This window comes from Pyrgilauda ruficollis, unplaced genomic scaffold (assembly GCF_017590135.1).
Source record: "Pyrgilauda ruficollis isolate IOZ18807 unplaced genomic scaffold, ASM1759013v1 scaffold12, whole genome shotgun sequence".
Classification (NCBI taxonomy): Eukaryota; Metazoa; Chordata; class Aves; order Passeriformes; family Passeridae; genus Pyrgilauda; species Pyrgilauda ruficollis.
The window spans coordinates 11,991,204-12,016,504 of NW_024510321.1; the positions used below are offsets into that span (position 1 = coordinate 11,991,204).

General features: G+C 40.3%; 1 protein-coding gene across 1 annotated transcript in view; it reads left to right on the top strand.

The window, feature by feature from the left end:
• NRP1 (neuropilin 1) overlaps positions 1-25,301 on the top strand; it is a 113,537-nt gene that overhangs the window by 81,214 nt on the left and 7,022 nt on the right. The window contains 7 exon segments of the mRNA XM_041486622.1: positions 1,268-1,412; positions 2,851-3,182; positions 7,663-7,807; positions 10,689-10,793; positions 13,754-13,813; positions 20,932-21,063; positions 24,826-25,097. Of these exon segments, the coding sequence (XP_041342556.1) occupies positions 1,268-1,412; positions 2,851-3,182; positions 7,663-7,807; positions 10,689-10,793; positions 13,754-13,813; positions 20,932-21,063; positions 24,826-25,097 (1,191 nt within the window).

The following is a 25,301-nucleotide window of genomic DNA, read 5'->3' on the forward strand; positions in this document are numbered from 1 at the left end:
ATGCACCAGTCTCCCTCACAGATATTTTAATTCAAATTAAAAGTTTGCAGCTGCAGGTCTCAAGGCAGTCATACCCCAGGGTTGCACTAACTACATGTAAGAATCTCTTGTACTTTTGAGAAAAGACTCCTTTTTTGTGCCAGATACAAACTTTGAGAAAACTATAGCAGGTCCTCACAGAAAAATAAAAAAAAAGAAAAAATAGTTGCTGGAAAGAAATGCAGTTCCATTAAAAATCTCTTACTAGATATGAAACTGTGGTGTTAAATTACCTGAGCTGTAACTGAGCCTTATGAGTTGACAGCTGTGTGCTGTTGGCCTCCGCTCCAAATTAATGCAGCTACTGTAAGGAACAAACAGGAAAGTAGGACAGTGTGTGTAAGAAATGGGAGAATCTCCCATAAAAAGGAGAGGGGTCTGCATCCATGGAAAACAACAGGAAATTAGTCCACTCTACATGAGGAAGAAGCAGGAAGCTGAATCACCTTCTTTGGACTGGAGCATCGCAAGGTTTTGCTGGGCTAGGAAGGAGTGTGTCTGCAGGATCCTCAACATGAAAGCACAGCACAGTCATGTGCTTCTGGTGGAAGTCTCATTGTTCATCTAATTTGACTTCCAGCCTCAGGGGATGCAGGGAAAATCTTGGAGCCTGCTATACAGATTTTAAATAGACTTCAATCTCAATATGCAAGGAGAAAGAAATTCTGAGATCTTGTTGAAAAGGATTTGAAAACAGGGTGTTAACAAAGCAAGGTTTGCACAATATACCGTAAAAAATCTTAAGCCCAAGGTCAGCAAAATAATATATATTTCTATCATAACCATATAGGATTTTTATGTGGTCTAATTGAAATCCAAATCTTTAATTTGAGCCTGAGATTCTTTAGCTTTCTGCATCATTCCATGAGTGTACAAGAAATAAAACTGCTCTAATGGGGCATTGGGGGATTCTTCCAGGACACAGAAGTCGTTGGGTGATGAAGACCAGTGTTTGTCATTCCTGCATATAGATCTGGGCATTAGGAACAACTTTTTTAGTATCATTGAACACCTTACATCTTCATTTTTCCTCCCCAGGGAAAGCAAACCTGTCTGCAAAAGTTGTGTTAGGAGATTAATGAAATAGTTTCCCATGCTAGTCTTTTGTCTCAGGCCCCACAACAAATCCTGGCTAGACCTCATATCATAACTGTCTGTAAAACACAGAACTGTAAGCATCAGTTAAGAGAAAGCCTAACAAATATATACTTTTTCTTTCCACACAAAGGTGTTTCAAGGGAATAGCAATCCCACTGATGTTGTTTACAGAGCTTTTGCCAAACCAGTTTTAACACGGTTTGTGAGAATTAGACCTGTGTCTTGGGAAAATGGAGTTTCACTGAGATTTGAAGTATATGGCTGCAAGATAACAGGTAGGTCTTGGAAAAGATTATAAAGTATGGGGAATTTATTGTGCTTATGTTGTGGGATTTATTTTTATGAGTAAAATTCATGAACATGATTTCCACCACAATCTGAATGAAGAAATATTAAAAAAAAAAAGATAACAAAACACCACAACCCAAACATCCAGCATTATCTGAATATTTTCCTCACACTATATTTTAGTTTTAATTACTTTTATTGCAATCACTTTACAGCTTCATGCAAAATTCCTGACACACACAGATACTTCGCAAATTCTCTTTTTTTCCCTTCTAACCCTCCAGTCTCTCTCTCTTATGTCTGCTATTCATAGGTAGTTCTGAGCAGGTTTCTCAAGGAACAAACACACATTACTAGGTTTAAAAGGATTGCAAAGTACAAACATTTAGATCTGAAGTCTGTGCAAATAATGGTGGTTGTAGTCAAGTTCCCCATCATGATCAGTATTGCAATGTAATTCCTTTATATCACAGAGTTACCTGTCAAAAAATTTTTAGAAATATCTTTTTTGCAGTTTTAAGTTTTCTAGAATTTCTACACAGTGGAAGTGCCTTTATCTGTAAAGTAGAAATACAACTTACAGTTGAAAGAAAATTATAATGATTTATTAGACTTTAGAAAGCTAATTTTTCTAGCACATTTTTTAGCACTTAATACAGTTCAATGGCACTAATTTTTAATATTTAGGGTTTTTTTTTCCTTTTAAAGTGTTTATTTAGTCTTGAAAATGTTTCTTAGAACTGGTTTCCATACAGAAGGAAAATAAGATTACTGATTACTTTGTTAGAGAATTACAAGTCATTCTATGAAATCTTTTCAGATTAGATGCAGGTAATCAGATCTACTGTTGCATTCTATATTAGAATTCTTAATTTTTTGTTAGCAGGTACTTCTAACTTATTTTTATCTGGAATCATAAAATAAGCAACTATTTAGTTCCCATGTCACCTGAAAAAGTCTGAGAGACAAAAAAAAATGCACTAAGTAAATCTCAAGTGCAACAGTAAATTATATTTTCATGTATGAAGATTTCCATTTCTGATGTCACCAAAATTAGGTAATCTGCAACCAGATTTTGGCTGGTTTTGGAAGTTTTCTCTGAGGAAATATTCACAAACTCAGATGGCCCTGCACTCTTTGCTTTAGCAAGAAGAATAGAAAACAAGAATAGAATAGGATTTTCTGATCCTTTTGGTTCCCACCAAGCCAAAAATACTTGTGGTATTTTGGTACTTCCTGCTAAAACTAGGATGTGCAAGTTTGAACAAATGAAAATTATTTACCAATCCAGTAGTTTACTTTGAATATAAGAAATAAATAAGTAATCAATTATGATAGTTGAATTGACTGACGTGTCCTGTTTCTGTTTTGGCACTTGTTCATAATAACTATTTAATTTATTTGGATTTTTTTTTCTCTCTGTAGATTATCCTTGTTCTGGGATGCTGGGTATGGTGTCTGGCCTTATTCCTGACTCTCAGATTACTGCATCTACTCAAGTGGATCGAAACTGGATCCCAGAAAATGCTCGACTCATAACGAGCCGCTCAGGCTGGGCGCTGCCACCAACTACTCACCCATACACAAATGAATGGCTTCAAATAGACCTTGGTGAGGAAAAGATAGTGAGGGGCATCATTGTCCAAGGAGGCAAGCACCGAGAAAACAAAGTGTTCATGAAAAAATTCAAAATTGGCTACAGCAACAATGGATCAGATTGGAAAATGATCATGGATTCCAGCAAGAAAAAGATAAAGGTAAGGGTGAAAACTGCACTTGAGAAAAGTTGAGTTAAAAAAAGGTTTGCATTAATTTCTACACCTCTCTGTCTGACCTTAGGAAGGGCACACAGCTGGGGTGAAGCCAAGTAGGAGAGCAGCCCTGAAGGAATGCCGTGGGAGCTGTCCCATGCCTGAGGGCAAGAGCTGGCCTTGGGACATTTGCCTCTCCGGCAGCACGTTTTGCTGATTCAACAGTTAGTTCAGGCTTCACTCCTGGCAGTATCGGTGCCTTTATGGCTAACAACTTACTGCAAAATCCCATGCAATGGGATTTTAAAGTCTACTCTAAAAAGCTGATCTCTAAACTGAGAGTGAACAAACTTATTTGAGACAAATTTATTTGAATTACTTTTATTTTGCTTCTTTCTGTCAGACCTATAGAATGAGAATGGTGTTACTCAGCTCAATGGGGTACCTGTTGTGTTTCTCAGCTGCCTGTAGATTGCTTTGAGAGTTTCACAGGTTCTCTGTAATGACCTTATCCAAGTGCCTCCAAAAGAAAATGATGAAGTTTTGGTCATGTTATCCCATCCCAAGTGAGAAGTACTATTTTACTCACACATGGGAAGCATCTTGGAGAATGCTTGGGAGTACATTTCCAGAGGAGGGCCAAATGAATTGCTGGGTTAGATTCCAAGGAAAAGAAAATAATTGTAGCCCAGAAGAATTTCTGGGAATGTATCTGTTTTGATTTGGTTTTGGATGTGTGCATTTCAGGACCTAAATTACACTGGGGGTTTAGCTTATTTACACCAAATCCCATTGAAGTCTTCCATCCCATTTTGCTATCTCTGCTCACAAAGTGCCTTTTTGCCTCAAAAGGCACAACTCTTTCTTAGTTCTCCTGCCCAGTTCCTTGAGGAAATGAGTAGGCATGCAGCCCTGCTCACAAGTTGGTGCAGTAGTACTTAGATGACCAAGGAATCATACACCAAAACATGCCCTCAAAAGGCAAATTGTTGTGGTGCTTGGCAGATGGGAATCCCGGGAGTTGCTCCATATCTCATCTGTGTTAGTTTGAAAATTAGATGTAAAAGCTGTTTTGCTGTATAGACTCATCCATTGGAGGAACCTGTGTTTCCTTAAAGGAAAAGCTGAGTGGGCCCATGGATGCAGCTTTTCCAAGCACATTTGGTAAATATTGGACTTCATTCTCTCCTGTTTTAATCTCACTGAATATGTCTGCATTTTCTCACTTTTCATCATTTGTTTGGGGGATTAAAACTAAATGGATTCAGCCTTTGCAGTCATCTCCTTTCTCTTGTTACCATGAGTTTTGACTTCATCATAAAGTGTGAAGGGAGTGTAAATCAACAATGGGATCTTACCATTTTCTTTCTAAAATAGATGTTGTTTTGACATGTACTTCTACACTGTGGCTCAACGAGGGAAAAAAATAATGCCATATGCTTTCGAAGCAGCGCGCCGTCTGCTGCATGGCTTTCTGTTTTCTAATACAGGCACTTGCCATCATTGTCAGAAGTTAGCAGTTTGACAAGAAAACTAGTGTGCTAACTAATGCACTGAGCCCATCCTCAGTTTTCATCACCACCAGAAATTAACTTTCAAGATTAATGGAACAGAGAAGGCTGGAATTCAAATCTCTTGTGGCATAATTATAATCCTTCCTAAAAATTCAATATATTTAATAAACTTTATTCCAAAGCAAAAGTCTTCTTTAAAGAGAATAGGATAAATCCCATGATTTTGGAGCCTGAGGAATTTAAAATGTTAATACTGGAATGTAGTGTTTTCAACTGTAAGTAGAGCTGGATGGGACAGGATGCTATAATGAGTCACAGCAGGAACGTGGATTAGAAACAGCCCTGTTATATGAAATGAAACACATCGTTTCACTTGGTTAAAGTCGTGACTTTCAATAAACAAACAACTGCATTTCAGAGAAGAAAGAGCAGTGATAAGCTAAACATAACAACAGAATCTGGGTGAAACATCACCTTGTTTCTTAGCATGATCTCGTTATTCATGCCTGCAGCTGCTCTCACAAAGACTACCATAACTCCCTCCTCTTTGGCTGACCCAATTTCAGCTATTTTTGAGTGTGCAAAATGTTTCCCCCTTTGAGTGCTTTAGCTCAAGCACTCAAAGGAGTGAAAATCACCAGTCATCAAATAACCATGCAGAACTCCATTTCAAGATCGAATTTGAACTTCTTGTCCATGGGCTTGCTTACTCAAGTTTACTCCATAAAGTCATCTTTCTCTTTCATGCTTCTTTCCTCCTTCTGCTTTTTATGGGGGTGGGATGAGATGTTTTGTGGGAGTTTTTTGCTGTTGTTTTTACAGTTCCTCTCATAATTTCTGGTACAAGAAACTTCAGAACATCCTGCCATTTGGAACATCCTTTTAAAATTTTTCTGCAATGTTTATTTTGATTTTAAAATAAGTTAGGCAGATTTTTTTCTGCTCACCATCTTAGCTCCTCTTTTGTTTAACTATTATTTGTTATACCTTATCTTTGTAGTGGAGTAAAGCAATTTGTGACACAGCTTGTATAAAGGACACTCACAAAGTGAAGTTTTTCTGAACACTCCTCTCTCCTCTCCCACAAAGAGTATCAGTATGTGTTTTAAATGAACAGTCAAAATTGAATCACAGGCAGCTCTGCTCTACAAAGGACAGTGATTCAATGTAATTCTAGATGCCTATTGAATCCTAATGTCTATGTGTCAGTACTCCATAGTGATGTCTTTTATAAATCAGTTTTCATTATTATATGTTGCTATTAAGACTACTATTAAAAAAGGGAGCAAGGATTCCTCAGATACATGTGTCTGTCTACTTTTTATACATAAAATGGCATTCATTCTTTTTCATATAGTAGGTAGCTTTTCTGATCATTTGCACTATATTGTTATTCAAATATAATAATATGTAATTCCATGTCAATTAGATCTGACAGGCCCTCTACACATGAATTTGTGACAACTGTCTTCCAAGCACTGGCAGCACAGGTCAACCAGTGCCCCTTGAAGCCACCTTGGAGGTGCAATTTCCCTAAGAAGTAGGAGAAGCGGCATTGATGTTAAAATTATTTTTTTGTTTAGTTCTTCACAGTCTCCCATCACTATTGGCTTTTGCAACTGGCACTTTGTAAGCAGTGGCTGGAAGGATTGTGATCATAATGCAGAAGTGTACAGTAAAAACAAAGAAGGCTTTTAGAACTGCACTGCAAATACAAGAAGCAATCAGGATTACCTGTGCTGGTTTTCTGCCTTGGGAATTCAGCCAGCTTTTCCCATGGCCTCTGTTTTCTCTGCTACAGATGAACAGAAGGAGTTCATTGCAGGTTGGGTTTTGTTCTCTTCCAAAATGAAGGGCATCTGATGGTTTCTTCCTGAAGAATGATTCTGGTTTCACAGCAATATCTTAGAAGTATCTTATGGTAGTACTTCTAATCTTAAATTTGAACTGCAGTTCAAAGATGTTTTTTAGAGTTTTGCCATTTCACTAATTCATGGAAACTGTGAAAATACTTTTACTTCATTGTTATATGCATTCTCCTATTTTGTACTTTAAAGACTTTTGTACATTATATTCTGAAGGCATTTTTTGCTATAAAATAGGCATTTTTTGCTTTTGCCTATCTTGGGCTATAAAGCTTTCATGGCAAGGACCATTTCTTTGTTCAGTTGATTCCTTCTAAGGCTGATCATCTACATGGAGGCACTTGAGGTGTTGCTATAAGTACAAATTATAATGTGTTCTATATGCAAAAGATTAGTGAAAAGGAGAAACTGAAGGTATCCTACAAATGCCATTGAGAGTTGTATTATGTCTGAAGAGCCCAAAGTGCAATTCAGGGATGAGATTTTTTTGTCTGAAATATACATTTGCTGACCTGCCTTGCCTGTTGGATTATATTGCAGTTTTGTCAGGAAGCAGCTTTTTTTTTCTTTCTTCTAATTCTTCTTCAAATGCCAGCTCACTGGAAGAACTCTTGCAGCTACTGCTCCTGAAGTTTAATTTATGCCTTTTGAAATAGCTACAACTTGTGAAGCTCTGTCACTGGGGGAAATCAGATTGAAATTTTCTCTTGAATAGTTGGATTATTATTGTAACCACTTAAAAGGTGACAGGATCTTCACCTCAGCCATTTTTTTTCCCTGAGAAGTGTTGGAAATGTCACCCAGTTAAACCTCAGATCAGAGAGTCATTTAAAAACATGTCTCATTAAACACTCAGCTCTTGTTAGGACCCTGATGGATTGGTTGCTACTGAGTTTATGAAAAATGAAATGCATTACTTTTCCGAGAAGCTTTAACAATGTATTTGCCATTCTCATTTAGGATGGGAATGCCTGACACTTACTAAGCCGTTAGAATATGGCCTACGGCTCACCTAATTCAAAGGCTGGAGAATGAAGGAAAAAAGATGAGGGTGGAAAATAGACTTTTCTTTCTTTTTTAACAAGTAGCATTTGTCATGCTTTGCAGACTTTTGAAGGCAACACCAACTACGACACGCCTGAGCTGCGGACTTTTGAACCTGTATCGACACGATTCATACGTGTCTACCCTGAGAGAGCCACACACGGGGGACTGGGGCTGCGGATGGAGCTGCTGGGCTGTGAACTTGAAGGTAATTGCTCTGCTAGAAATGAATGCACTTTATTATTTTCATAAATACATTCTCTGCTTGGTCTGCTGCTGAAGACTGCTGTGTCTGCACAGGCAGCACATCGGACTCTCACTTCCGTGACTGCCATTAGTGCTGTTCCTTGGCCTATTCAGCTCCTCTCTGCAACATTTGAATGTGCCCAAGGCACAATTATTATTCTTTTTCCCGTTCCTTTGTTGAATCACAGTGATATTCTCCACATGGTTTTCCATTCCCTTAAACAGCCTTATGATTATACTTTTGAGAATCATAGAGCTATTACGAGAGAATAAAGACAGGAACTTAAATTTTATGTTACCATGATACAACCCTGGAGGAGATGTTTTCCAAGAATGAAGAGGGAGCTTTGCATTAAATATAGTAATTACCTCCCTCTATCCTCCAAAGGACCTGAAAGTCATGCCACAATCTATGGTAGGCAAAGATCACTTGACTGGACCGTGTCTGTGGTGTTACTTTTGGGGGGTAAAGGGGCCCTCTTTGTTCATTACTAAGCTTTAATTGTGCAAGAGTATGTAGGAGATGAAAGACCAGGAAAAGCAAAGTTTAGACATTTGTCCTTGGACTGTGACATGAAGTCCGCTTTGATTTTTGTTATATAAACATAATTATTTAACTTCATAGATAACTACAGATAACACTATGTGAATTTAACAATTTTATCTGGTGGATGATGACACAGTGGTAAGGTTTATAATCCACACAGTTTAAAAATACAGAATAACAAACCATATTATTTGGGGTTTCGTATGACACCTCTTACAGAAGCAGCTGAACAGGCTCCCAAGATGAATGGAAACAACTGCTCTACCTCCATTTCTTTCTCACCATTTCCCCCCAAGACGGAAGTGTGGGAGGCATTTGCTGTGAGAACTGATGAGTTCTGTGTTGTTTTTTTTAGTTTAGAGATTGAATTAGTATGATTTTACTTGGCCCGGAAAGTGGGGAGGCTGGAAATACTTCTTAGTTCCCGCAGGAAGTCCTCATTTCCTGTGGGAATACTTAGTTCCTGCAAACTATTGTGCTGCTTGTTCAGAAAAAAAGAAAACCCAGCACCTGCCTTATGTAAACTCACAACCTCTGGGCAAAGCCCTTCAGCCACAGGGCTCCTGTAGCCACCCAGCCATCCAGGAGTGAGTCTGTGGGCCACCTCACAAGAATATATTGCTCAGTGAGATGGAGGACCCTTTGCTTTTAGGCAAACTGAAATAGCAAGTAGGTTCTTGTTTTTCCATTGGGACACATCTTTTCACATTCTTTCTTCTTGCTATGGTATACTTTTGATGTATGCTCACCTGTAGGTCACCCATGGACACGTGAGGTCAGTTCCCATTTGCCTGTGGGAGAAGCACAATAATGCTTAGTGTTGTATAATTGCATCTTAAAGAGGAATTTGAATGAAGTCACCTGAGATTTACTGAGCAAGAAAAGAGTTGAGATGAGAAAAGAAGTGTGGAGGTTGGCACAGAGAGGAGCAGAAATCAGCTCTCCAGCAGTAATGAGCAAGGGCAAGTTTTGTGTGCTTGAAGCACCCCAGGGGGGCTTATATGAAATGATGGCAGAGATGTAGGCAAGCTTGAGGCTATATAGGGACACAAAGATCAAGATAAGAAACTTAACTGGATGTAGAAAACTAGAGGGATCCCCCAGAGGGTTTTTTATAGCAATGTGGGTAACAAATGTTCTGCATAATTCATAATACGTACAGAACTGTTTCTTTAACTAGGGATAGATTGAACCTGTAAAGCATAGGTCAGGGTCCTAAAGAGGCATGTTTTATCCCATAATATAGCTACTTCAAAAACTACCACCTCTCCTGACATTTTCAAGCCAAGAATTCAGTGTATGTGATCTTCTGTGGCCAACGGATGCTGAGGACAGTAGAAAGGAAAAGAAGAATCTGCAAAAGACATACATTATTGCATAGCCTATAATGAGTGAAAAATACTGCTAATGAAAATAACAGTGAGTGAGAAGAGACAAAAGCCTGGATCACATTCCAGGAGTGCTTATCTTAAGCCAGGGAACTATACGTGCGGCATGAAACACAAACGTAAACGTAGCACCAAGTCTCTGTGTTCTGGTTTTCCAGATGTGGTGTGCTTTGCAGATTCTGGGCTATGTGTTTTCTGGCATCTTACACAAACCTGAAGCTCTTAACTGTAATAACAAGGTTCAGAATTTTACTGGTTAGGCAGCAGCTACCGGAAAGTCATCAGCAGTGAGAAGCAGGCAGGTGGCCGGGAGGGATGACTGACATCACTCATATCTTATTTATTTATAACTTCAACAAAAAACAAAAGAAACACCTTCCATGTGTCCTTATTGAGCACAAAGTGATTCCACATCACACTGCCTTCCTGCTGCTGCTACCAGAACCGTGCTCAGACATTTCCTCTCGTATGTGTGTGCTGCAGAGAGGTTTCTTCAGTAACTCATTGGGTGCTAGAGAATTTCTACCTTCAGCATGCACCCCCCTCCTTCTCTGCACAGGCCCACTCCCTGGGACTTGAGGGTGCAATAAAATTATGGAGTCTCTACCCCACACACAGCCCTCCAGGACTCTCATTCTGCCTTGCCAGGCTTTCACTATTCCTTGACAGGAACAAACACCCAGTGAATAGACAGTCTGGGGCTTTGCTGCCCAGCTCTGCTCAGCCCTTGAGCTCAGATATGCCTCAGTGCAGGAGGCAGAGCAGATACTCCTCATTCCAAAGTACCAAGCAACCTGCAAAGTAGAATTGGTTCAGACACAACACATGGTGCTCATCCGGACGTTACTCCCAGCTGCAGGCTGGTTCTCCAGCTCGTGTTTTAACCGAACAACTGGGTTTTGTTTCAGCTCCGACCGCTGTCCCTACCGTTTCCGAAGGCAAGCCTGTGGATGAGTGTGATGATGACCAGGCAAACTGTCACAGTGGCACAGGTGATGACTACCAACTGACAGGTGCAGAAACCATCCTCATTCCATTGCAGATTCATTGTAGCTCATATCCATCACCAGCTTAATGTTTGCACTGATTTAACCACTCAGTACTAATGGGCATTAGTATGCAGTTTGTATTGTTAGTGCTGTCAAAACATGGGCATCTGCCTTTTACATATGACAATACTTTTGATTGTTTTCTCAGCTATGTAATTTTTGAAGAAAATAATAGTGACTAGATGGAAGAGAGGGCAATTTTTTGAGCGGTAATTGTGTCTAATCAAATCTTCTAATCAAACTTTCTCTTACTAAGAAGAAAAGCTGGACAATACTCTTGACATTTATTTTCTGAGATTGAAGAACTTGAAATATTGCTTGGTTTACATATAGGCTTCCTACCTAAAACTTAGTATGGGACTCAAATCTCATCCCCAAACCTTTCCTAGTCAGAAACAAAACAGATTTGTTTCATCAAAGTGCACTGCCATATACTCACACTGCCAGAAATATTCCCATGAGCTTCCCTTCCTACACAGCATTACAGCCACAGAGGGGCTGATGTTCTCCAAGCTGCCACCACCACCAGAAAAGTAGGAGGGGGAGATGTAACATAGACAGCATCTGAAATAGAGGAAGCTTGCTAGGTTTCATATCCTCACACTTCTGCACAGAATCATTAGTTCTTCTAGACAGCTGACACTGCATCTATATGTTTTTGATCTCTTGTTGGAGGTCACTTGTTCCACAAATCTATGTGTCTGTTTGATTAGATCTATACATCTGCAGTAATTGAGGTTGTTTTTAGATGCAGTGACACAAGTTATTTCATCACTGCTCCCTGATGTGCTCATCTAATAAATGTTTATTGCTTCTTATATCCATGACATAAAATAGCATTAAAATCTGGCAGTAGCTGTCCAAGAGGTCATTGGGTGAGCTTAGGTAAGAGATTGGCTTTTTGGAATGAGCCAAGTAGAACATCAGGCAACAGATACAAATGAAAGTGAAATTTCAATATCAAACCCTCTCTGAGCTTTGCCAATATCTCCTGTAATTGAAAGCTGCAAATCATAAATTGAAAAAACAATGCTTGAGTGGAAAAGACAGTGCATGGTCACTGTCACTGCTTTTCAAATCAGTGTCTCAGATTAACCTTATTCTTTTTGAAAACAGCCATGAAGGGAGTCTGATAAAATAGTCTGTATTGTGTTAAGGTAGCTCAGAAAGCTTTCAATGTTACTAAACAATGTAATTTATTTATTTATTATTCAGAAAAGAAGGAGGCAGGTCAGGAAACACTAGAGCTTCCTGCAGAACCCTACATTGTCGTGCAAAGCCCAATAGGTAGAGACATACTGCACATAGAGGAGGCTCTGTCAGGGAAAGCAGACAGATCTATGCAAGCACCTTCCATGTACATAGTCTGCACTTCAAGGAGCTCAGAACTCCATCCCACATGTCCCTTAGGGAACATTTATTGAGCAGAAGGAAAACCTTCCACAGTTTCTGCTGGTTGTGCTTAGGGGGCAATTTATAATCTCTAAGACAAGGGAACAGCCGCCAACCTTCCTGAGCACAATCTCTTCCAGGGAACTGAATGTTTTTCAGCATTAATATTGAAAATTACTGCATTGCTCTCCTACAAAAGTGCAGACACTTAAGTACAATTTATTATTACAACACCTAGAAACCCTAGGCAGTGCATGCCCAGTTGTTCTGGACATTGGAGGAACAATGCATTGTACATATGGTTTTACTTACAAATGCACAGCAAAATGCACAGAACTGATTTTACCAATAAATCATTGTAAACATTCTTTTCCTCCTCCAAACTGCATAGAAGGCACGTGTGTGAGTCTTGCGGCCCGTTAAGGACAGCAGGGCAGTGCAGAGGGGATTTCACGAGTGCCCTGCCCTCTCTCACCCGTTCCCGGTGCAGGCGCTCGCGTGCGCCGCTGCAGAGCCGCTTCCCTGACAGCACTTGCACATATGTGAGCAGCACAGTGAAGCCTCCCTTGCAATTAACTGTAATTGTGCTGTAGGCCAAATTCCTTCCTGCTCTATTTGGACCCCATACAGAGCTACTCTATTTGCGTGGTTTATAGCATTTCCCATCAGATCATTCTCACAAACATAAAGCTGGTACAGCTTGGGCATTCATTCTCATTGGAAGTCATCACAGTCATCCTTTCTATAATGCTTTAAGCACTTGCTTGCTGGAGAAAAGAAAAACAGGAGTCATTGACTGGTAATCAGCACCCCACCGTGCATTTATAATTGTACTAATTTCCTTTTTGTTTCCTTATGAATATGAGGCTTGCTTTAAAAAGTCAAGTATTTTAAAAATATCAATTAGTAAGCCTAGGAGAGGGCCATGACCCCACTCACCTCTTGTTTATCTGCATGAAGAAAAGGACAATGGGGAAGTCCTTAATTCTTCCTTCACTTTGAGACAGAAGTGAAACCTACCTTAGACTAGATCCTAAAGTCTGGCAATTTCCATGCATCTCTCCTGTGAACTGGTCTCACAACTTACAGGGAGCTATGAAACAACTTACAGGGAGCCCCAGTTTTACCTCACATCCCTGGTATGAGAAACAGCAGGTCATGGGTAAATGAACAAAATAGTGACTCTTAGGAGGTGTCATGAAGACCAGCTGCTCACTTCCCATGTGATTTGGAGCAAATCAGTGTCTATAAATCAAGGACGGTCACAGGCACATGTTGAGGATGATTTAGTTGGTGTTTGCAAGGACTCCAAAGATATGCAGCTTTATTTAATGAAGAGTTCTTGTGGGGCTTTTTTGATAAAGGAAACCAGACTTTTAATGTCGTATTTTCATGCTTAAGCTCGCATACTCGGTTACCTACATGTCTAATAAAGACAGTAATATTTCAGGTTTATATATAGGTTATTCCTAATGACTGCTGTGTCCTTTGTTGTGTCACATGTATCATGATACGCATAATTTCTTTTCCAGGTGGGACTACAGTGCTGAATACAGAAAAGCCAACAGTAATTGACAATACATTACAACCAGGTAAAAAAAAAAATTCTTATTAAAACCACAATAAATTCCATACCCAAATTTCATGCCAGAGACAAAATAATGAATTGCAGCACTCCCTGACTTACCATTCCTTGAAGTCTCTGAAGTAAAGAAGCATCTGGTCTCTTAGCTCTGTACAGTAAATATTTTATTCCTTTCATCCACATGTAGATACAGCAGAGAACAAGATTTCCTTCTGCATCAGCAAATGCCAAGTGCTGACAAAATTAAACTAACTTAATCACACAGTGCACTGTTTAAATGTGGCATGTCAGTGACACAAAGTGTGTTTGCAAACTCCAGGAAAACAAAAACAGCCACACAGGCCCACTCACTATTTATATCCATGGTTTTACAAAACTAAGACAAGTAAAGTTTGCCAGTTTTTTTCCACCAGGGAGCTGGCAGTTCTACAATATTGTTTTCTAGCAAGTTTACTTGAAATGGGGTTACATAAACTGCTACCACGTACTTGAAAAGGGAAAACCAAGTTGTCACTGGCAGCAGGTCCTTGTTACTTAATACAATAGCTAGAAGCTTTTAAATTCCTTAGTTTGCTGCTTCCTCAGCTTTCAACCATTTTTTTTAATATCCTGTACAATTTACTGGGAATGGGGGAGAGGGTGGATTTGGGCAGAAAACCCAAACTCCAAAAACTATAAGCACTGGTTAAAAATCCTTTGCATCAATAATTGTGGAGCAGTAAAGAGGTCAGTTTTCAGTTACTCCCATTTCCTGCATTAAAGCACAGTCAGGCACAGTCTTGCAAGTGATTTATTAACAGGGTGGGTAAATGTTTATCATTGTTTCCTCAACCATGTGACAGAATCCACTCTTGCTTCAAGTGAAAGAAAGGGACTAATAATGTAAAAAAATTCCTAAAGGACACTTACGATGTTGATCTGATTAAGAGATAGAGCTGACTTAGCTCAGATGTTGTTCCCACTCTCAGCCTCTGCATTCAGATATTGCAGAGGCCAATGCTTTTACTCTCCTCAAAATTTGTCTCCAGGGTCACCCAGCTGGCTAAGTCAGCATACACTATTTTTACCTCTGCCCTGCTTTATGAGCAGAGGCAAATCGTGGAGCACCAATGCAATGAGAAACACAACAGTGAGCCAGTCCCCCCTGTTGGGACACCTCTCCACCCTCCCCTTCACAGTCGGTGCTGCTGAAGGGCTGGAAGGCTGCTGCTGATCTCAGTTCTGCCAACGGGTTGGGAATGCAGAGGAAGAAAAGATTCTGTGCAGTGTATTTAGAGCAAAGCATTTTAATTCTTATGTCTGAAATTATCTGTTAGGTTTCTATTTTGATGACATTAAGGATTTTTTTACAGTTTTTTAAACTGTCTCCTTGCATTTAAACAAAATGCAGATTCAGACAGTGCCTCTGTGCAGTGCAGTTTCACTCCCTCCCGAGCAGTGCCAGCTGCTCTGCAGTTTCTGTTCAATCCCCTTGGCTTGGGTGGGACTCTCCAGCAACAGATTGACTCTTACTACCAGAGATTAAGATATCCTCATTTTCTCTCCTTACTTCCCTCCTGCACCACCTTTGCTTACTCTGCGATGTGCCAAGTTTTTTTCTCTATTAAAAGAGTTTCTGAGGCTCTGTTCAGAGCATGCCAGTGTTACTTCCCTGCATTGTGCTGGTAGGAACCATTTCCTTCCGGGGAATAAGGGGCGAATTCACATCCCAAACTCCAGGCTCCCACATGGCAGCACATTACAAAGATCTTAGATAGAGATCAGCCAGACGCTAATAAATAAGAATAAGGTTTCCAGAATTTCCAGTTTAAGACATAAAGGTTTCCAGCTGCCTCATAATCCCTCACTGAAAACCAGCCAAAAACTCCCCAAAACGGGCAGACAGAAATTTCCCTCAGCATGGGGGAACCCCTCCTGGCCTGGAGGTGGTATGAACACTTCCCTCTGCTGAAGGGGCATGGCTGCACCCGAGTGCCACAGTGCAGCACGGGGAGCAGGCCGTGGAGCCGGGAGCGAGTCTGTCCTGTCAGCCACAAATAACGTGGTTTAAACTGCTCTTGAAGTTCCACGGCTGCTTGGGGCCCCTGGCCCTCTGCTGCCTGAGGATAAGTGCACTCTTTCAGCTCTTCTCAAGCTGAACAAGGTAGGAATTTAACACATCAAGGACTGAGCCTTCAGCTTTGGCCTGAATTCCCTTTAAGGCTGGTTTACCTTTAGATGCTAATGCACCGTGGGGTAAATGATGAGCTCCAAGCCAAGGAGCTATTCCAGATCAATTGCAGTTTGCAGGCTCCAGCAGGTGACCCTGCATCAGCTCCATGGTGCCAGTGGTGGCCGCAGCAGCCTGTGCCACAGTGCCTGGGGACAGAGATTGACCAGCCCAGCCTGCAGCAGCACCTGCCATGGCACAGGTACTCTGCAGGAGGTGCCAGCACCACGTACTGCTGTCCTCCTGCCTGCATTCCAGCCTGCAAATATCCCTGATCTTGTTATACCAGACTAACGTGCTTGTGTGTGTCAAAGCCTGAGATTATCCTATTCCAACCAGCTTTCATACACTATGGAAACAGTTAAGAGCAAATAGCTGGAAAGCCTCTGTATATAAACAAGCTGTTCCATCAAGGAGTCGTTTACATTTCATTTCAAGGGGACTCAATTGAAAGAAAATAAAAAGAATCATGATTTCAAACTGCTAAAAGTGTTTAAAGGTTTGGATTTTTATTTTTTTTTAAGAGAGGATCTAGTTTCCTCCTCAAACTTAAAAAGATGCCTTTTACAAATCCATTTGTCAAGGTAAATACCTCAGTTCTCAGCCCTAACTCTTTCTAACATCTAGTTGTTTTTGAACACATATTTTTCAATTCTAAAGGGCTATTTGAAATGCTTGTCTCTTAGCTATTTACATACAGAGCAAGCTGTTAATTTACATTACATGCTCTCAGTGTGTAATCTGAGTCCTTTGTAAAGAAGACTGTTCTGAGAAGTACCTTGTTTTTCACACATGTAATAACTATGTCAGAAAAATATAACTAAAAATATTGAAGTTAAAATCTCTGCTAAAAATAATTTAAAGGTAGAATACGTCTGATTCTCATTTATGCTGGAGCAACTTTTTGTCAGTAAAAGGATATTAACGCAGTTAAATTATCATTTACTATCATTTAAGGTAATTCTGTGCTGCCAGCATAAATGGTATAAAAATGCAAATTCAAATGAGACCAAATATACGACTTTGAAGTGGTCCAAATTATGTTTGTAATTTCCTATTTTAATGTTGATTTACCCTTTGGCAAGAGCATCTTAGAGAGCACTTTCATATCATTTTTAATGCCATCATGCTTCTTCTTGCCTCTTGTTGAAGGAGTTATAAAAATATGTCAAAGTCTGTGGGCCACGAAAGATTAATGGACTCACAAGAAACTCACTCAACTAGATTTTCAAATTACTTTCTTGTTCATGTGCAGTAATGGTCCCAGCTGTGAGCAAGATGTGGTCAAAAAGTACAGCTGTTGGTTATTCTTTGAGAGGATAAATCTGTTTTAATTCAGTATCACGTACCCTACATTTTGAAAAAGGCATATGGGATTTCATCACACCTCCCTCTCAGATTCTCATCTGAGCTGCTGCTATTTGATTACATAATAGCTGGTTTTCTTTGTCCTCTCAATACACACAAACCCAGAGATCAATCACCTATTGGCAGGAGAATTATCCTAGCATGGGAATGGGCCAGCAATGCAGAGGGAGCCCAACAATTGTTACTCGTCCCTAGTTTCCTTCCTTCCACCAGAGCTGCCAAGCTATAGTTCAAGGACAAAGAAAAGGACAGATTGCCTGTAGCTTGCTGTGAGCTACTGTATCAGCCCCCTGGGACCTTTAATAGGAGGGCTGAACTAGCCTGTCTTTTCTGGGGCAGATCCATTGTCCATACTGAACCCTAATGAACCTATCCTAATGCTACAAGTGTCCATTATTAATTGGCTAGCAGGCCTGTTTTTCCTTTTTTATGAGTCCCTGGGAGAAGCACTGGAAGAGACATAAGAATAGGCAATAAGAGATGGCATGTTTAAGAAGCTCGTAAAATAAGAGCACTCTGAAATGCCTTGCCTTTGACCTTCAATCCCATTGCTGTGATTGTCTAAGGAACATAGTAACACAATAACTTCTGAGAAAACAATAGGAACCTAGCAAGAAACAGCTAACTGCGTGCAGGTACTGGTCAAATTCTCCTCAGTTTCAGTGGATTCTAGTTCTGCATGGAAAACAAGTTCATTTTTATGCTACACCATGCTGTCTCTGAGTCTGAAGCCAAGGAACACAGGCATGGCCAAAGCATATCAGACTTAGGCTCTTTGCCAATTTCCTGGACTATATATTTCAAATGAAAGTGTAAGAAACTATTTATTAGATGGAGCTGTGAAATTTAGCTTTCTTTTGAATCTCTCCTTCTGATCCCAGTGTTCAGAACAGTCATCAGAGCATGAAGTAAAAGGCTTTTGTCACTTCCTGCATTTTAGAATTAACTGTTAAATTCTGGATGTTTTCCTTGTCCATGTCAGTGTCCAGTTCTCTTTGAATTGTGCTCAATCTTAGAAGCATTCAAGGGAGCAAGTACCACTCACATCATATGAGAATTTTTTTTCCTTTGATCCACATTGAGCTTAACTGGGTATCTCACATTACTTAGGCTGTGAAATGGAGAAACCAGAATATTGTTCTGTTCTGAGCCTCTGGATTCATCATTCATTTACATACTTCTCCTATGTATTCTGCTATTTATTTTTATTCAGAGTTGAACAATACCAGTCCTATCTTTGTGCTATGGGCTCATTTGTGCTGTGTGGTATCTTCAGATGGATGTGATCTATCTACCACTGTTCTCCTTTCTTGTGGTTTGAATACCACACAGGCTATCATTACTTTGTGTGATATAATCCTTTGGGATTAATAAGATTAATTTTGTTCTACATTTTCTAAAACCTTTTCTAAAGTTCTGTCTCATGGCTCTGATGTCAAAGCCATGCAATATAGCTCTCCCTAGGCCTCCTTGACAATGAAAGGCTATTTGTCACAATCTTAAAACTCTTTAATTCATTGCAATGTCACTCTGTTTCTTTTAAAAACCCCTTGATTTTCAGATGTCCCCTTTTGGGCAAGATGTCTTTGATCATGGCCCCATTGTCTAGAAAAAAATACCTAATATACTGACAAAAGAGACATAATTGCAGAATTGCCTTTCTGCACTCATGTGTGCATAGACTGAGTTCTGCTTCTTCGATATTTTGAGCCCAAAGAGAGATTATTCACCACGATCTGCTTTTTTCCTGGAAAAGGCTGGGGTGCTCCAGGAAACATCTTTCCTCCACATTGAATTCCTATGCCAGACATTATCTGTTGAATTCATTTGTTCCCAACTAGGATGCTGCATTCGTGACAATGTGGAGTGGACCCCTCTGGAGGCCAGCAGGAGAGAGGGGGGAGGCAGATGGGATGGGGAGGATGAAAGAAAGGAGTGAAGAATGAGGGCTCAGTGCCGAGAGACACCACAGCTCAGCCGAGGCACTGACAGGCAGAGCAGAGGGGCAGGAGCTGCCATAGGCTCAGATGTCTCTGCTGACAGAAAGAAATTTTCTAGGGGCCAGAGGGGAGAGGGCACAGTGGCCACAATGCAGGAATCCAGTGTGTTGAGAAAAAACTGTCTGAGAGCAAGGGCCTGCCAAGCAAGGACACAGCAGGCAAGGAGAGAATGATAGATTAACTCTTTTTATATCCATTCTGTCTCACCTGAGGTTTTGTGTTGTTAAAATTATTATTCTAGTTTACCTTCCATCAAAATCTGGGTTGTGAGTTCAAAAACCTTACCAGACTGCTCTGGCAGCTCAGTACATGCAGGAGTTTTTAGCCTCTTCAGACTGGAAGAGCTCTACCTCAAAGGTCTGGCCAGCTGCAGGTCTCAACACACTTCCCATATTTCTCATTATTTTCCCACAATAAACAAGCACATTCTAAGAGGTGCATTATCTTTCCTGGCTTTTTTTTATTAATAATGGGCAAGAAACACAATTCTTCCCCTTGAGCTGATATTGATGGAAGCATAGAGTCCTTTGTTCTTAGTTCATACTTGCACAAAGCATCTCATTAAAGTAAACCTAAGTTATTCCTTTAATAAGGTGTGAGTCATGCCTGAGAAAATACTCCAAGATTTGGTCACATTGCTGTTGGGAGGGTATTGCTCTACTGGGAGTTGTCACTGCTCAAGGTGAGATAAAAGTTCATACCAATGGGGTAGGAACCGAGTGCTCAAAACATTTCAAACTGCTTCTGAAAATAAGAAATGCAAAGGATTTATACGCTATCTTTGTATAATCTTTCCATTGAAATTCCTAGTTCTATTGAAGAAAATAAGCTACTATGTATTAAACCTTTGGGCAGAATTGAAAAGAAGCTGAAAACAAGATATGATCTCATCCTGACCATAATACCAGACTTCCCTTATTTTACGCAGAGCTTGTTTTGAAGCTTATTTTGAGTTCATTTGGCAATCAGCCACATTTGTCCCTTTTCCCTCTCAATTTGTCCATTTCAATGCTGCCATCTTGTGGGCCTACTTAACTGTCTGGAAGATGCTGAAAAAAGTTCTTATTGCAGCCAAGAACTGTAGACTTCACCAGAAATCCTTTTCTGCCAAAGACATTCTATTAATGTTCCTGATTGTTCTTATTTTTTTCCAAATCTCATTGAGAGTTACAAATTGTGGCACCATTACAGAGATATTGATAACCAGAAAATACATCTGATAAGTAAGCCAGAGCTTGCTTTATGAGTCTTCTGTGCTGCAATGCGGTTATCAGATAATGCGGGCAAATCAGAAGACTTAATCTAACCACAGGAAAAAAAATCCCATCATATGGGTCATAAAGAGACAAGAAGTAACCACATCTTTTACAAAAAATAGTGATTTTTCATCTGTTTCCCAGGAGGGCTGTTCTTGCTATGGCTTCTCAGAGTCTCGGGAAGGAATGGTTCTACTAATGGTCGAATGCATGCATTTGTTTTGAAGTACAAAATCTGAATTATGCAATTAATAATCACATTTCATCCCCCCTTTTTCATCTTTCCTTGCAGAGCCGCCGCTATACAACTGTGGCTTTGGCTGGGGATCCCAAAAGACTTTATGCCACTGGGAGCATGACAACCAGGTGGATTTAAGGTGGGCAATCCTGACCAGCAAAACCGGGCCGATTCAAGACCACTCAGGTAATCATGAGTTCATGATGTGCTATTTTACTCAGGATGAAATTGTTCTGTTTAATACCAATGTCTTCCAAAATCACAGGAGAGTGAATTATATCTAAAATACATAAAGTCACAAAGATGGTTCGCTAGTAAACCTAATCCATTACCGGTAATCACAACTGGCTGTAATTGTCCTTTCTGTTGGGGAATAAAGATTGCTTCTTGTCAGGAACTGAAGATATTGCCTTCCCCTGACTTGCTTTTGGGTAATCATCACCTGGGGTAGAAAAAAATCTGAATGACCAAATATTTTGCAAATATCACTGACCAACTAATACAGTCAGGCAGTTAATGACATCATATTATTCCTGTTTGTAGTTAGAGGGGCTACCCACCACAGGAAAGTGTTGTATGTAAGTGAAACTTCCCAGATGGGTGTGTTACCAAGCCCCTCTCCTTTCCAGCAGGAGCTGGAGATTATGGCCATCCTCTGCTCACAAAGAGGTTTTCAAGAAATATCACACTGGGGAATTGATTGGTTTGTTTTGCAGTAACTAACTCATAGCTCAGCATAATTAGGCAATAAATTTGCTGCAGGCTAGCGGAGAAGGGAGGGCACTGTGTGACCTGCACAGCCTCTTACTTTAGCATTCTTGCTTGCATACGTGCAGATTAATCAAATGGGTTGAGATGAATCCCCCTTCCCACTTCTGCTACCCTTTGCTTAATGAGAATGACAAGGAAATTAGACAAAATTGGACTTTTTAAATTCTGAGACACTTTCAATTGAATCTTAAGACAAGTACAGTAGTTTCAGGGGGAAAAAAAAACTTGTAATACTTTGACTATAAATGGCATTGTACAAATAAATGGCATCAAATTAACTAAATGCAGTTAGCTGAAGTGAAGGCTGTAATGGTGGAAAAATTGATGTAGAGTAAAGTGAAATGGCTCAGTAGGATCTGACATTGAAAGGAGGTTAAAAGCTATGTTAGCCAGAGACTGACAAAATCTAAAAGGCATGCATAAGTAAAGCTCTAATTAAGACAATGAAGACAGAGTTCCTGACCTGGCACTGCAATAATATTCTGAAAATGAGAGCTATCTGCACTTTGCCATCAAGGATTATAGAGAGAGAACCTATCTTCAATCAGGACATGAAGAAATTATATTCTTCAAATGAGATTTTGTTGTTTCCACTGGTCCCTGCTAGTACAGAAAACTTATTTGTTCCATGAGCTATAGCTTTAGTAAATCTTAAAGGCAGCCCCTTTTTCTTCTACTTCACTTTCAATATTTTCCAAAATTCTCCTTGAATTCTAAGGGCACCTTCTCTTGCCAGGTTTGTGGCCTGCCTGCCAGCAGGCACAGAGCGAGTGGGGTGGGTGTGAAAGCAGACCATGAGCAATCTGAATGGCACTGATGTCCCAAACAAACCCTCAGCTGCACAACAATGCCATCCCATGTATTGAGAAAATCACAGTGAGCAACTCCCAGACATATCTTTCTCTCAGACACATGTGTAAAGCTGAAAAAATGCACAGAAGAAATTTTCAACAGCAATTGCTTGTAGACGGCAGGATACACAGCATGTCACTTCAAATTATATACCTTGTGATGAAATCTGGCCAGTGTTAGGTCTTCCAACTCAGACAGCCATCCTAATGCTGTGATTATTTTCCTTTTTTCCTCCCAATGGATTTCCCCATTCTTTGAAGAGATTTGCACGTTGTGTTGCTCTGCACAGAAGCGAAATTGGAAAGAATGTATAGACAAAAGCATTCCTGCTTAAGAAGCTGGACAAGATGTTACTGCAGAAACACAGGGGAAAAAAAGCCTAAATTTATTTTGCAATATAACATCATCTTCTCCTATAAAATTCTTCAACATGCATATTGGGCAGGATACCTCTACTGCTCACTGAAAGATCCAAACAAAAGAAAACACCCTTGTCTCATATTAGAAGAAATATGTTCCTTTCTTATTTATTAGGTCTAGCCACTGGGTTTAACCCTCTCCTCTTTATTTCTGGTGCCCATCTCACTACTCTGTCCTTCTTATGCTTACCAGAGCAGCAATGCTCATCTTCCTGTCTTCATTGATGTAGGAAGGACTATACCACTGCAATCCAATTATACACTATTTCACATGAAATTCAAGGATGTTGTGTATAGCAAAGACCAATGCTGACAAAACACCACCCTTCCAAAACGTCTTATTTTGCCTCTTTTTACTTTTCTTTCTTTTGAGTGTTGGTATAAACTGTGATATGTACTGTGTACTTATTTCAGCAATACTTGAGAAATAGTATTTTTTATTATTACTTTTGTCCTTCCTACTCTCAATAGGATGATGTCAATAAATGCTGACTCCATCCTTTTGTGTGAGTGCATTGCACATGCAATCTATTCTTACACACACCAGGATGAACTTTGTGTTTTTCCACCATGACTCTCTGCAAAGACACTGTTCAAAAGCTGACTGGAATGGATGTGTGGCTGATGTAATTCAGAAGCACATCTCTATAGTCAGTATCTTACTTAGCAATTTTCTGTTACCAAACTAATCACACTCCCACATGCTTCTCTCTCAGCATGATTGAGAAAGTAAGTTTCCAAGTTAAGGGTGTTAGGTGTTCAGATTTCAATGAGTATAAATCCATTATGCTCTTGAGAAAGCTATAATCACCTATATATTATAAGCTATAATCTTACTCTTTCAGAAAAAAGGGCTCACAAATATATAGAGCCTGACATATTGTTACAAAAATCAAGGGCATAATTCTGACACCATCTGTGACAATGCTCAACCTCTATTTGGGAACATGCTTTAAATCTCAGTGCCTGATCTCGGGCCACGGCTGCTCAAAGCCATTTCACCCTTCTCAGTGTTCTTCCCATTCTAATCTTGCCCCTTGAGCACAGATTATTTCAAACAGAATTTTTTTTTAATAGCTCTGCACAATTAACATAGAGTAGGCCCCAGGGATTTCTCTCTAGACTGCTGAACCAGGGATGGCTGTTTTCAGGAGGTGCACACTGACTAATGGAGCACATAATGCTGTCTCACCAAACGTGCTTGTGCCTCCTTCCCTTAACATAACAAATGCCTTGTGTGTTTCATGTGGTGAGCACGCTGTAAGGGTTCACTCTTGGCACAAAATATCCCAGTGAACAGCAGAGGAGATGGCCAGAGGAAAGTGCAGAATAACAGAATTGCCTGGGTTGGACAGGACCTTTAAAGGTCATCTAGTCCAACTGCCCTGCAGTGACCAGGGACATCTTCAAGCCTGACTCTGAATGTTTCTGGAGGTGGTGTGTCTTTTTCCTCTCTGGACAACTTGTGTCAGTGATTCACCACCCACCAAATTTCTTCCTTATATCTAGTCTGAATCTACTCACTTTTAGTTTAAAACAATTACCCTTTAGGCTGTCACCATGGGCCCTACTAAAAAGTTTGTCCTCATCTTTGTTGTAAGTCCCCTTTAGTGGCTGAAAGGGTCTCCCCAGAGCCTCCTCTTCTCCAAGCTGAATAACACCAACTCTCAGCCTGTCCTCACAGGAGAGGTACTCCAGCCCTCTGATCAGCTTTGTGGCCCTCTTCTCAAAGCATATCAGCTTTCCTAGAACTCCCAAAACAACATACTCTGACTCTCTTGTTTGTGATGCTTGACCCATCAGCACAGAAAGAAAGCAAAAAATATGGGGTGGTCAGGGATTCTTATGTTAACAAAGAAAATTAAAGCTGGTGGCTATTCTTAACACAGTCCTTCTGTCACAGTAGGAGATGGCAATTTCATTTACTCACAAGCTGATGAAAGCCAGAAAGGCAAAGTGGCCCGGCTGCTGAGTCCCGTGATTTACTCGCAGAACTCCGCGCACTGCATGACGTTCTGGTACCACATGTCCGGCGCGCACGTCGGCACCCTCAAGATCAAACTGCGCTACCAAAAGCCGGATGAATATGACCAGGTGCTGTGGACCCTGAGCGGGCACCAGGCAAACTACTGGAAGGAAGGACGTGTTCTTCTTCACAAGTCTGTGAAACACTACCAGGTGAGCTTGGCTGCTCCTCGCTGAGCTACCGCAGCCAAGGCCAGCAACGCCTTGCTGCTCGTGTGTTATACACCGCAGTAAAAGGTGTCACCCAAGGATTTATGTAGACAGTATTACACCTACAGATGAGCTACGTTTGCTGTGGCTAATAATAGTGAAATATTTCATGGTATCTCAGATTACTGTGATACAAGCACTTTGTTA